This window comes from Salvelinus sp. IW2-2015, linkage group LG32, assembly GCF_002910315.2.
Source record: "Salvelinus sp. IW2-2015 linkage group LG32, ASM291031v2, whole genome shotgun sequence".
NCBI classification, from domain to species: Eukaryota; Metazoa; Chordata; class Actinopteri; order Salmoniformes; family Salmonidae; genus Salvelinus; species Salvelinus sp. IW2-2015.
In genome coordinates, this window is record NC_036871.1 from 8,136,632 (window position 1) to 8,150,393 (window position 13,762).

The 13,762-nt window shown below is 42.8% G+C and overlaps 1 protein-coding gene across 2 annotated transcripts; it reads right to left on the reverse strand.

Moving 5' to 3' along the window:
- Positions 1-2,455: 2,455 nt before the first annotated feature.
- On the reverse strand, positions 2,456-10,697 carry LOC111957217 (UAP56-interacting factor). Of its 2 annotated transcripts, none has more exons than XM_023977990.2 (9): positions 10,495-10,697; positions 9,848-9,979; positions 9,502-9,674; positions 9,077-9,312; positions 4,649-4,721; positions 4,469-4,533; positions 3,678-3,755; positions 3,344-3,476; positions 2,456-2,862 (listed from the first exon to the last, which is right to left on the reverse strand). In XM_023977990.2, the coding sequence occupies exons 1-9, from the start codon at positions 10,565-10,567 to the stop codon at positions 2,764-2,766; spliced, it is 1,062 nt and encodes a 353-aa protein (XP_023833758.1). In that variant the 5' UTR covers positions 10,568-10,697; the 3' UTR covers positions 2,456-2,763. The 2 variants fall into 2 exon arrangements, with proteins under 2 accessions (XP_023833758.1, XP_023833757.1); XM_023977989.2 differs by having other exon boundaries at positions 2,456-2,865.
- Positions 10,698-13,762: the final 3,065 nt, after the last annotated feature.

The following is a 13,762-nucleotide window of genomic DNA, read 5'->3' on the forward strand; positions in this document are numbered from 1 at the left end:
TCAATATGATGGTTATATCAATATTAGCAGTCGTTTCCACTTATATTTCTTGCATAATTCATTTAACCGATACAAAAAGATCCCACCTTCTCTAGTGTACTTTGTTTTGTCGACATTTGGAAAGTCTAACGACATATTAGCTGTCTCCATCAGGCCTGTCGTGACATTTTCTATGCGACATGTACTTTACTCACATAAACTCAGCCAAAAAAGAAACGTCCCTTTTTCAGGACCCAGGTCCTAACAGCTTACGTCCTCGCAGGCATTTAAGGTCAGTTATCAAAACTTGGGACAATAAAGAGGCCTTTTTACTGACTCTAAAAAACACTAAAAGAAAGATGCCCAGGGTCCCTGCTCATCTGCGTGAACGTGCCTTAGGCATGCTGCAAGGAGGCATGAGAACTGCAGATGTGGACAGGGCAATAAATTGCAATGTCTGTACTGTGAGACGCCTAAGACAGCACTACAGGGAGACAGCTGATCGTCCTCGCAGTGGCAGACCACATGTAACAACACCTGCACAGGATCGGTACATCCGAACATCCCACCTGCGGGACAGGTACAGGATGGCAACAACTGCCCGAGTTACACCAGAAACACACAATCCCTCCATCAATGCTCAGACTGTCCAAAACAGGCTGAGAGAAGCTGGACTGAGAGCTTGTAGGCCTGTTGTAAGGCAGGTCCTCACCAGACATCACTGGCAACAACGTCGCCTATGGGCACAAACTCAGTCGTCCTTCGATGTTTGCAGATTTTAACAGGCCTGGATGGGTATACGGTGTGTATACAGTATGGCGCAGGGTTTCCGTTAACAGCCGACTTTTGACCCAAAAAATAATAGAAGAAAAGCCGATAAATAAAATTGGCACCGGCCAACACAAAGAAGAAATCCCATTGCGAATTAATGCTTTTTAGCCTATTCACTGATGGAAATATCAGTCTATGTACATTCATTTGACTGGTCATTTTTATTAGTCGATGGGTTAATTTGCATAATCTATTTATCACACGTGTAGGACTACAGCATAGAGCCTTTGAGGGGAAAATCTGTCAGACAGCGCAAGAGCTGCTGCATCTTGTGGCGCTTTAAGACAACTAGGAACTCGGGGGGGGGGGGGGGGGGGGGGAATAGGTCAAATTATGACGTCAGTGATCTTCAATGTCGGAAAGTCTGAGCTCTAGAAAGAGGCTCGAGTTTTTTTATTTAATTTATTTATTTAACCTTTATTTAACCAGGTAGGCTAGTTGAGAACAAGGTATTTTTGCAACTGCGACCTGGCCAAGATAAAGCATAGCAATTTYACTTAAGCTAAAAGTAAATTGTCTACACTACGTCATCACACACCCCTGATTTGTATCTGCAACAAGTCTGTTTGGTGGAAATACGTGTATTTTCTTTATGCAGATTTTAGAATATTAGCATGAAAATGTCACAAATTCGATGGAAATCTAGCTAGAGAGGGAAACAACATGCCACATTTCTTTATTTGAAACAAAACAAATAGTATTTAAAAAAATGTCCCATTAATAAAAAAAGAATTTAACAAAAGACACACTAAACAAAACCCTTTCCTACTGGCACAAAGCAACATCTGTATTGAAAAACATTCTTCCAATGGCCTTCAGTACAACTCCCACAGCTGCACTCCTTGTGAGAAAAAGGATTTTCCTTTACGTCCTGACAAATGTTTAAACTCCTGAAGACAACAGCTAAGTACACTGAACAAAAATAKAAACGCAACATGTAAAGCGTTGGTCACATGTTTCATGAGCTGAAATAAGATCCCAGAAATGTTCCATATTCACAAAATATCTCAAATTGTGCACAAATTTGTTTACATCCCTGTTAGTGAGCATTTCTCCTTTGCCAAGATAATCCATCCTCCCGACAGGTGTGACATATCAAGAAGCTGATTAAACAGCATGATCATTACAAAGGTGCACCTTGTGCTGGGGACAATAAAAAGCTACTAAAATTTGCAGTCACAGAACACGCCACAGATGTCTCAGGTTGAGGGAGCATGCAATTGGCATACTGACTGCAGTAATGTCATCCAGAGCTTTTGCCAGAGAACCGAATGTAAATTTCTCTACCATATGCCGCCTCCAACGTAGTTTTAGAGAATTTGGCAGTACGTCCAATCGGCCTTACAACCGCCGACCACGTGTAACCACGCCAGCTCAGGACCTCCACGTCTGGCTTCTTCACCTGCGGGATCGTCCGACACCAGCCACCCGGACAGCTGGTGAGGCTGAGAAGTATTTATGTCTGTAATAAAGCCATTTGTGGGGGAAAAACTCATTCGGATTGGCTGGGCCTGGCTCCCCAGTGGGTGGGCCTATGCCCTCCCAGGTCCACCCATGACTGCACCCCTGCCCAGTCATGTGAAATCAATAGATTAGGGCCTAATTTACTTATTTAAATTGACCGATTTCCTTATATGAACTGTAACTCAGTAAAATTGTTGCGTTTATTTTTTTGTTCAGTATACATTGTTAAGAATAATGATAGTGTCCTATCACGGTACAAAAAAACAAAAAAAATCTTCCACAATAACTGCACCCGTATATAGTTCTCACATTTGAGGAGTAGTGCACTTTGTGTATCTCATTCTGCTGCTCCATGAGGAAAGTCACTCAGGAGAATCAGCTTAAGATCAGCGCAGGGACCTTTTGAATGGTTCCAGCAAATCAGATAGTGTGGGTCAGTGTGCATGTCTGTCTGAGTGGGACAGAAAGGTTTCCTTCGTTATCGTTGGCTTAACCCACYGTGACGAATCGGCTGCCTTTGCTGGTCTGCGCAGTGGCGATGCGCTGGTCTTTCAGGATGCGGAATCGCTCATTCAAAGTCATCGCTGTCTGCTGTGACAACAGTTTGGATAGAGAAAGATTGTCAGAAAACCAATAATTAACTTCACACAACTGGGTCATGTTGACTAGGCACAAAATGTATGCAATCTGAACATTTCAAATAACAAACGCTTGTCTACCTTTGCATTGCATGTTTTAAAACGGTTTCACATTTTGATAGAGCGTGCCCTAATGAATAGAACCCTGTACTCACCAATTCACAGGGTGAAACCTTGATTTTGAATCACCTGGGGGAGTTATACTCTTGACTATTTAGTTCAAACACAGTTCATAAAATGTATACTAACACTCATCAGGACAAGATCCGAGCCACTTGGGCTGCATTTACACAGGCAGGCTAATTCTGATGATTTTCTTTTGACCAAAAAGAAAAACCAATCAGATCGACTCTTATCAATAATTGGGCAAAAACTCAGAAATGGGCTGCCTGTGTAAACGCAGCCACTGTGCACTTGTATCTTATTTTCACCTGTTTCCCCACGCTGTTGATGTCAAACTGCAGGGGGACTCCTTTAGGTGGTACTGGTTTCTTCTCCTCCTCCACCTTGACTGGGGCCGGGCTGATGGGTGCCGAGGGGTGCAGGGACCAAGCACGGGGAGGCCTGGGGGAACAGAGAAGAAAATACATGGTGAGTGGTTGTTTATGTCGGCCCAGGAGTATTTCCTGACTATGTGAATTGTTCAGGCAAAACTCTGGCCCTTCATTATGATCAGGTCATATGTTAAGGAAAAACTACTGGTCCTGTGTATTCAGTCAGCCTCTGTTCTGAAAGTGGTCTGTGTGAGCTCATAATGGGACTCACTCAGGCTGCGTCATGGTGGCAGTGGGGTTGTCGATGGAAACGGTCAGGATCCCACTGCTGTTTGTTGACGTGCGCCATCTGGTGGACAGACAGGCAAACATAGCGTAAGACAACCTGTGGATAATGACAAGCAAAGGTAACATTTGTGGTATTCAAGAATGATGAGGGTACACCAAATTATACAGAGAAATGTGGTCTGTCAAGAGGTGACAGTCAATGTGTTCATTCTCTCACACACAAACACACCCATCCACATTAGGGTTGCATGATATGTTCAAAAAAAATCGGAGATTTCAGTACCAAATATTGTGATTTTACTTGCGATTATAGATCAGAACACTTAGGTAAACTGTTGGAATCATAAAAACAGAATCATTATAATTGTGTGGTTGGAACTTGGAATGCACTTCTGTTTGGCATGACAACAAATGAAAAAGGGATGAGATGGTTGTGACAGTAGGAACTAAAGTGTTGGTCAGTGATTCCCATGGGACCCTAATTAGATTTAAATAAGGTACATTCAGACAAAGATTTTAGAATATTCTTCACCTTATCCTCTCTGATTAAGAACAAGCTGTTACACTCCACCACTGGTACCAGTCTATTTGAGCATTAGGAACTGCCTGCTTGAGTGACGGGACGGGGCTTGGTGTGTGTGGGATTAAGCAATAAACAAAACCTTTTTTTATAAAATGGCCATTACAGATAGCTAAGTGGCATTTCAAAATAATCGCAGCCTCTTGCAATATGGATATTCACAGCCCTAATCCACACACAGGTCAAATACTCACTGGCGAGATCTAACTGGAGTAGGGGGTAGAGAGGTTGGAGCTGGCTTCTGCACCTGGGCGTGAACCTGCAGTATGGACGAATGTACAAGTGAGACAACTTTTCATGTACTGGGTCTGTTCAAWTTTTTTTTTTTAAAGACTGCCTACGATCAGACATCTACATGCAAATAGAGAGCATACCTTGAGGCCCCTGTGAAAGAGAAACGTGGCCTGGCGGGCTTCTCTCTGGGTTTGATGGACAGGGGGCAGGGGCCTACAAGGAGAACACAAGATGGCAGGTTACTTGAGACAGGAACGGAGATTAAAAAATGTTCCATGACGTCCTTCGTTTGTGCAATGTCATTGGAGAGCACTTGGAAATACTTAACAGGAGACAGTGATTCTCAGTTTCAGACTGAGCCAGTCCCAATTCGTTCCCTACCCTTTTGCCTTGAAGTTAACCCTTCGATGTTTGCAGATTTTACAGGCCTGGATGGGTATACGGTGTGTATACAGTATGGCGCAGGGTTTCCGTTAACAGCCGACTTTTGAACCCAAAAAATAATAGAAGAAAAGCCGATAATAAAATTGGCACCGGCCAACACAAGAAGAAATCCCATTGCGAATTAATGCTTTTTGCCTATTCACTGATGGAAATATCAGTCTATGTACATTCATTTGACTGGTCATTTTTATTAGTCGATGGGTTAATTTGCATAATCTATTTATCACACGTGTAGGACCTACAGCATACAGAGCCTTTGAGGGGAAAATCTGTCAGACAGCGCAAGAGCTGCTGCATCTTGTGGCGCTTTTAGACAACTAGGAACTCGGGGGGGGGGGGGGGGGGGGGGGAAATAGGTCAAATTATGACGTCAGTGATCTTCATGTCGGAAAGTCTGAGCCTAGACAGAAGAGGCTCGAGTTTTTTTATTTAATTTATTTATTTAACCTTTATTTAACCAGGTAGGCTAGTTGAGAACAGGTATTTTGCAACTGCGACCTGGCCAAGATAAAGCATAGCAATTTGACACATACAACACAGTTACACATGGAATAAACAAAACAGTCAATAATACAGTAGAACAAAAGAAAACAAAAAGTCTATGTACAGTGAGTGCAAATGAGGTAAGATAAGGGAGTTAAAGGCAATAAATAGGCCATGGTGGCGAAGTAAATTACAATATAGCAATTCAAACACTGGAATGGTAGATGTGCAGAAGATGAATGTGCAAGTAGAAATACTGGGGTGCAAAGGAGCAAGATAAATAAATACAGTATGGGGATGAAGGTAGGTAGATGGGCTGTTTACAGATGGGCTATGTACAGGTGCAGTGATCTGTGAGCTGCTCTGACAGCTGGTGCTTAAAGCTAGTGAGGGAGATATGAGTCTCCAGCTTCAGAGATTTTTGCAGTTCGTTCCTGTCATTGGCAGCAGAGAACTGGAAGGAAAGACAACCAAAGGAGGAATTGGCTTTGGGGGTGACCAGTGAGATATGCCTGCTGGAGTGCGTGCTACGAGTGGGTGCTGCTATGGTGACCAGTGAGCTGAGATAAGGTGGGGCTTTACCTAGCAGAGACTTGTAGATAACCTGTAGCCAGTGGGTTTGGCGACGAGTATGAAGCGAGGGCCAACCAACAAGAGCGTACAGGTCGCAGTGGTGGGTAATATATGGATGGGGCTTTGGTGACAAAACGGATGGCACTGTGATAGACTGCATCCAGTTTGTTGAGTAGAGCGTTGGAGGCAATTTTATAGATGACATCACCGAAGTCGAGGATCAGTAGGATGGTCAGTTTTACAAGGGTATGTTTGGCAGCATGAGTGAAGGATGCTTTGTTGCGATATAGGAAGCCAATTCTAGATTTAATTTTGGATTGGAGATGCTTAATGTGAGTCTGGAAGGAGAGTTTACAGTCTAACCAGACACCTAGGTATTTGTAGTTGTCAGAGCTGTCCAGAGTAGTGATGCTGGACGGGCGAGCAGGTGCGGGCAGTGATCGGTTGAATAGCATGCATTTCGTTTTACTTGCGTTTAAGAGCAGTTGGAGGCCACGGAAGGAGTGTTGTATGGCATTGAAGCTCGTCTGGAAGTTAGTTAACACAGTGTCCCAAGAGAGGCCAGAAGTATACAGAATGGTGTGGTCTGCGTAGAGGTGTATCAGAGAATCACCAGCAGCAAGAGCAACATCATTGATGTATACAGAGAAGAGAGTCGGCCCGAGGATTGAACCCTGTGGCACCCCCATAGAGACTGCCAGAGGTCCGGACAACAGGCCCTTTGATTTGACACACTGAACTCTATCAGAGAAGTAGTTGGTAAACCAGGCGAGGCAATCATTTGAGAAACCAAGGCTGTCGAGTCTGCCAATAAGAATGTGGTGATTGACAGAGTCGAAAGCCTTGGCCAGGTTGATGAATATGGCTGCACAGTAATGTCTCTTATCGATGGCGGTTATGATATCGTTTAGGACCTTGAGCGTGGCTGAGGTGCACCCATGACCAGCTCTGAAACCAGATTGCATAGCGGAGAAGGTACGGTGGGATTCGAAATGGTTGGTAATCTGTTTGTTAACTTGGCTTTCGAAGACCTTAGAAAGACAGGGGAGGATAGATATAGGTCTGTAGCAGTTTGGGTCTAGAGTGTCTCCCCCTTTGAAGAGGGGGATGACCGCGGCAGCTTCCCAATCTTTGGGAATCTCAGACGATACGAAAGAGAGGTTGAACAGGCTAGTAATAGGGGTTGCAACAATTTCAGCAGATAATTTTTAGAAAGAGAGGGTCCAGATTGTCTAGCCCGGCTGATTTGTAGGGGTCCAGATTTTGCAGCTCTTTCAGAACATCAGCTATCTGGATTTGGGTAAAGGATAAATGGTGGGGGCTTTGGCGGGTTGCTGTGGAGGGTGCCGGGCAGTTGACCGGGGTAGGGGTAGCCAGGTGGAAAGCATGGCCAGCCGTAGAGAAATGCTTATTGAAATTCTCAATTATAGTGGATTTATCAGTGGTGAGTGTTTCCTAGCCTCAGAGCAGTGGGCAGCTGGGAGGAGGTGCTCTTATTCTCCATGGACTTTACAGTGTCCCAGAACTTTTTTGAGTTAGTACTACAGGATGCAAATTTCTGTTTGAAAAAGCTAGCCTTAGCTTTCCTAACTGCCTGTGTATATTTGTTCCATACTTCCCTGAAAAGTTGCATATCACAGTGGCTGTTCAATGCTAATGCCGAACGCCACAGGATGTTTTTGTGCTGGTCAAGGGCAGACAGGTCTGGAGTGAACCAAGGACTATATCTATTCCTAGTTCTACATTTTTTGAATGGGGCATGCTTATTTAAGATGGTGAGGAAGGCACTTTTAAAGAATTGCCAGGCATCATCTACTGACGGGATGAGGTCAATGTCATTCCAGGATACCCCGGCCAGGTCGATTAGAAAGGCCTGTTCGCTGAAGTGTTTTAGGGAGCGTTTGACAGTGATGAGGGGTGGTCGTTTGGTCGCAGACCCATTACGGATGCAGGCAATGAGGCAGTGATCGCTGAGATCTTGATTGAAAACAGCAGAGGTGTATTTGGAGGGCGAGTTAGTTAGGATGACATCTATGAGGGTGCCCGAGTTCCCGAGTTGGATGACCGATCAAACCGATTTCCAAACCCCAGTTCCCAGTGGTCTTGAACACACTGAAGTTGGAAGTCAGAGCTGTTTTGAACGCGGCATCAAACGGCAACAGAAGGCAGGCAGGCTTCATCAGCGTGGCACACACCACTTTGCAATGAACTGGAGGCAGTATGCATTTTGAAAGCATATACTTAATTGTTTGAAACTTCAATGTTTTAATACATACTATGCGGCAATATCTTACCTTGCTTCAAAATGTAATCTCTGTCACATGAAACTGCCCACATCTCCAGTTCCCTTTTGAAAACAGTGTTTTCCCACTAATTGCATTATGGAACGAACATTCACACGTAGCCTACTACCTTGTGCGCATATGTGAAGAAATAATAGTTTATCAACATTTTAAGCTAAACGTTCTGATCGGTTGCGTCAGACTGATTGTTTTTTAAAGTTAATCTTTTAACACTTTTTTTTAGCCGAGGCCTAATAATTGTATGAAGTTCGGATCTATCGTCCCCCAACTGTCCATAGTCTGAGAAATAAATAGCCTATTCCAAACAATAAGTTGTTAATCGTCTTGTTGGCTGAGGAAACGTAAATATGGACAGTTATTCTAACATGTTTAAATCAGAATTCGTAAGGACCGCACATTGTTGCATTCTGGACTTGCACGTTCTGTTAATATGAATTACCATATTCCAAATATGATTTCTGTCATTCTGAGCAGTGGCTGGATGCCGTAATCAGGTTAAGCACCCAATGCACATGGGTCTGGTACATTTCTAAAATGTCCGGTAAATTCAAATGTTGCCGGTCAAATGTCCGAGGCCACATTTTTCTAATGGAAAYCCTGATATGGCGCTTCCACCACATTACTTAAATGATACAGATCTGCAAACATTGAAGGGTTAAGGTCAAGGGGAAGATAGCGAATTCGTACCGACTGACAGTGTGACGTGGTTATATTCCTTGGAGGGAAGTATTCCAAGAGTAAATTCTGCAATTGTAATTTTGTTACCGTCCCCGCAGCTGAACGGGTCTTGTCTGTGTCGTCGTGTCGGGGCCTCTCTGTACGTCTGTCTGTCTGTACGGCCTCCTCTGGCCTTGCGTCTGTCTGAATTGGGCTGATTGGATAAAAGGCCACGATTGGTTGTTGAAGGGCCGCGGTTGGTTGTTGAAAGGCCGCGGTTGGTTGTTGAAGGGCCGCGGTTGGTTGTTGAAGGGCCGCGGTTGGTTGTTGAAGGGCCGTGACTTCTAAGAGGGAAAACGTAAATAGAGATGGTGAGCAGAGGAGCGAGGGCTACTTTGGAAACTAACTCACTCCTCCTCTTCGATCCCAACAAGGGTTGTGTTCATTAGGCATGAAACAGGAAAACGGTCCAAAACTCAGTGCAACATTTTGCCCTAATGAACATGTGTCCCAGATGTACGAGCCCTTAGTACCTGGTTGACAGTCGGTCGGTTGAGTGGACTGATGCCTTTCTGTACGGCTGACATCTTCCGGGCCGCCAGTCCAGTGATAACCCCTTGACCCCGGCTTTGACCAACCGGAGGGGGAATCTTCCGGCCTCTTCCAACACCCACTCTCGTTACCCCCCTTCTTGCTACACCACCTCCTGGAAATGACATGTGGACAATCCAAATGTGATGTCTTGAACAGGTTCATTGGTATTATAAGTGGAGCTAAAGTCTGCCATTTCAAATACCACAGGAATGACTGTATYAAGTTATTCAACAATAGAAAACTAGCTCCATTAATGAGCACCACAAACATAGCTACTGTACACACCTCTTTGGGTCTGTCCACCAGCTCCAACTGGTTTCCCTTGTACAAAYCCCTTTCCCTTCTGTAATGGCCTGCGGTTCCCTGGGCCTGGCCTCCGTGCTTGTTGCTCTTTCTTGTTCAGACGAATGATATCATCTAGGGAAGTAAGATGAACAAAACAATATTATAAATTGACTCGACAGTGAGCTCTTTTTCTAGTCAATGTAAAATCTAAATGCCAAGCATATGAATGAAAGTTTGTCTGACTCCTGGAAGTCTGAGCTGACTTTGTACATTATAGCTAACAGTAGCTACATTCATTACTCACACTGACGTTTGGATGGGCCAAATATATAAAAATAGCTTAATGTTCAACTCATAAGACCTACAAAATATTAACTAACTAACGTTACTGTAGCTAACGTTAACGTTAGCTGGCTTGGTCGCATTGAATGAACGCAGCTAGCTAACAAAGTTGCCAGAGCTTTTAGACTTTGAAATAGACAGTGGAATGTATATACATATATTTAGTTAAATAACAATGTATATTATGACCTTATAACCGTTTAGCTGGCTAGCTACTTTACATGCGAACATTAGCCATGGCTAGTTACAACAACCAAACCCTAGCTTCTGGTAACCACCACATCAAGTGCGGCGAGCGGCCTTACCTAAAGACATGTCAACCTTATCAGGTCCCTCAGAAGTGCTCCCCCGTACATTCGAAAAACCAACGTTACTCATACTGTAAAAATCTGGAGAATGTTATGGATAAAATTACAAAACTGTGCTTCAACTGCAAACTATAGCAAGCTAGCTAGCCTAGCTATCTACGTGAAATTCAACTCCCTCTGCAAACCTCTAATACACGCGCACTTGACACGAAGGGCATTTTGGGATGTGTAGTTTGGATGCCAGTGGACCCAATAAACCTTCTGTTACGAGACAAAAAGAACACACCATGCGTGTAGTATATATATATACATATATATATATATATACATATACACATATATATACACATATATGTATATGTATATATATATATGTGTATATATATATGTGTGTATACATATACACATGTATACATATATATATATATACATATATAAATACACATATATATATATACACACATATATATGTGTGTATATATATATATGTGTGTATATATATATATATGTGTGTATATATATATGTATATATATGTATATATATATGTGTATATGTATACACACATATATATATACACATATATATATACACATATACATATATGTGTATGTATATGTATATATATATATGTATATGTATATATATATGTATATATATATACTACACGCATGGTGTGTTCTTTTTGTCTCGTAACAGAAGATTTATTGGGTCTACTGGCATCCAAACTACACATCCCAAAATGCCCTTCGTGTCAAGTGCGCATGTATTAGAGGTTTGCAGAGGGAGTTGAATACACATATATACACATATATATACATACATACATATATATACATATATACACACATATATATACACATATATACACTGCTCAAAAAAATAAAGGGAACACTTAAACAACACAATGTAACTCCAAGTCAATCACACTTCTATGAAATCAAACTGTCCACTTAGGAAGCAACACTGATTGACAATAATAATTTTTCACATGCTGTTGTGCAAATGGAATAGACAAAAGGTGGAAATTATAGGCAAATAGCAAGACACCCAAAAAAGGAGTGATTCTGCAGGTGGTGACCACGACCACTTCTCAGTTCCTATGCTTCCTGGCTGATGTTTTGGTCACTTTTGAATGCGTGGCGGTGCTCTCACTCTAGTGGTAGCATGAGACGGAGTCTACAACCCACACAAGTGGCTCAGGTAGTGCAGTTCATCCAGGATGGCACATCAATGCGAGCTGTGGCAAAAAGGTTTGCTGTGTCTGTCAGGTAGTGTCCAGAGCATGGAGGCGCTACCATGGAGACAGGCAGTAATCAGGAGACGTGGAGGAGCCGTAGGAGGGCAACAACCCAGCAGCAGGACGCTACCTCCGCCTTTGTGCAAGGAGGTGCAGCTGCCAGAGCCCTGCAAAATGACTCCACAGGCCACAAATGTGCATGTGTCAGCATATGGTCTCACAAGGGGTCTGAGGATCTCATCTCGGTACCTAATGGCAGTCAGGCTACTCTGGCGAGCACATGGAGGGCTGTGCGGCCCACAAAGAAATGCACTCTCACACATGACTGACCACCGCCAACCGGTCATGCTGGAGGATGTTGCAGGCACAGAACGTTCTCCACGGCGTCTCCAGATCTGTCACGTCTGTCACATGTGCTCATGTGCTCAGTGTGAACCTGCTTTCATCTGTGAAGAGCACAGGGCACCAGTGGCGAATTTGCCAATCTTGGTGTTCTCTGGCAAATGCCAAAACGTCCTGCACGGTGCTGGGCTGTAAGCACACCCCCACCTGTGGACGTCGGGCCCTCATAACCACCCTCATGGAGTCTGTTTTCTGACCGTTTGAGCAGACACATGCACATTTGTGGCCTGCTGGAGGTCATTTTTGCAGGGCTCTGGCAGTGCACCTCCTGGCACAAAGGCGGAGGTAGCGTCCTGCTGCTGGGTTTGTTGCCTCCTACGGCCTCCTCCACGTCTCCTGATGTACTGGCCTGTCTCCTGGTAGCGCCTCCATGCTCTGGACACTACGCTGACAGACACAGCAAACCTTTTTGCCACAGCTCGCATTGATGTGCCATCCTGGATGAACTGCACTACCTGAGCACTTGTGTGGTTTGTAGACTCGTCTCATGCTACCACTAAGAGTGAGAGCACCGCCAGCATTCAAAAGTGACCAAAACATCAGCCAGGAAGCATAGGAACTGAGAAGTGGTCTGTGGTCACCACCTGCAGAATCACTCCTTTTTTTGGGGGTGTCTTGCTAATTGCCTATAATTCCACCTTTTGTCTATTCCATTTGCACAACAGCATGTGAAATTTATTGTCAATCAGTGTTGCTTCCTAATTGGACAGTTTGATTTCACAGAAGTGTGATTGACTTGGAGTTACATTGTGTTGTTTAAGTGTTCCTTTATTTTTTTGAGCAGTGTATTACATACATATATATATATATACATTTATGTGTGTGTATATGTATATATATGTGTTGAATATATATGTATATATATGTACATATATATATACATATATATGCATACATATACATAAACATATATATATACATACATATACATATATGTGTATAACTATGTGTGTATATATGTATGTATATACACATATATATACAATATATATATAATATACACATATATATATACATACATATATATATATATGTGTGTGTGTATATATATATGTGTGTGTATATGTATATATATGTGTGTGTATATATATATGTGTGTATATATGTATGTATATATATAATACAGTAATCCTTCTAACCCCCCCCCCCTTAGAGTTAGATGCACTATTGTAAAGTGGTTGTTCCACTGGCATCATAAGGTGAATGCACCAACTTGTAAGTCGCTCTGGATAAGAGCGTCTGCTAAATGACTTAAATGTAAATGTAAATATATACACATATATATATAACATACAGTGGGGAGACAAGTATTTGATACACTGCCGATTTTGCAGGTTTTCCTACTTACAAAGCATGTAGAGGTCTGTAATTTTTATCATAGGTACACTTCAACTTGAGGAGACGGAATCTAAAACAAAAATCCAGAAAATCACATTGTATGATTTTTAATAATTATTTGCATTTTATTGCATGACATAAGTATTTGATACATCAGAAAAGCAGAACTTAATATTTGGTACATGAAACCTTTGTTTGCAATTACAGAGATCATACGTTTTCCTGTAGTTTCTTGACTAGGTTGCACACACTGCAGCAGGGATTTTGGCACCACTCCTCCTACAGAT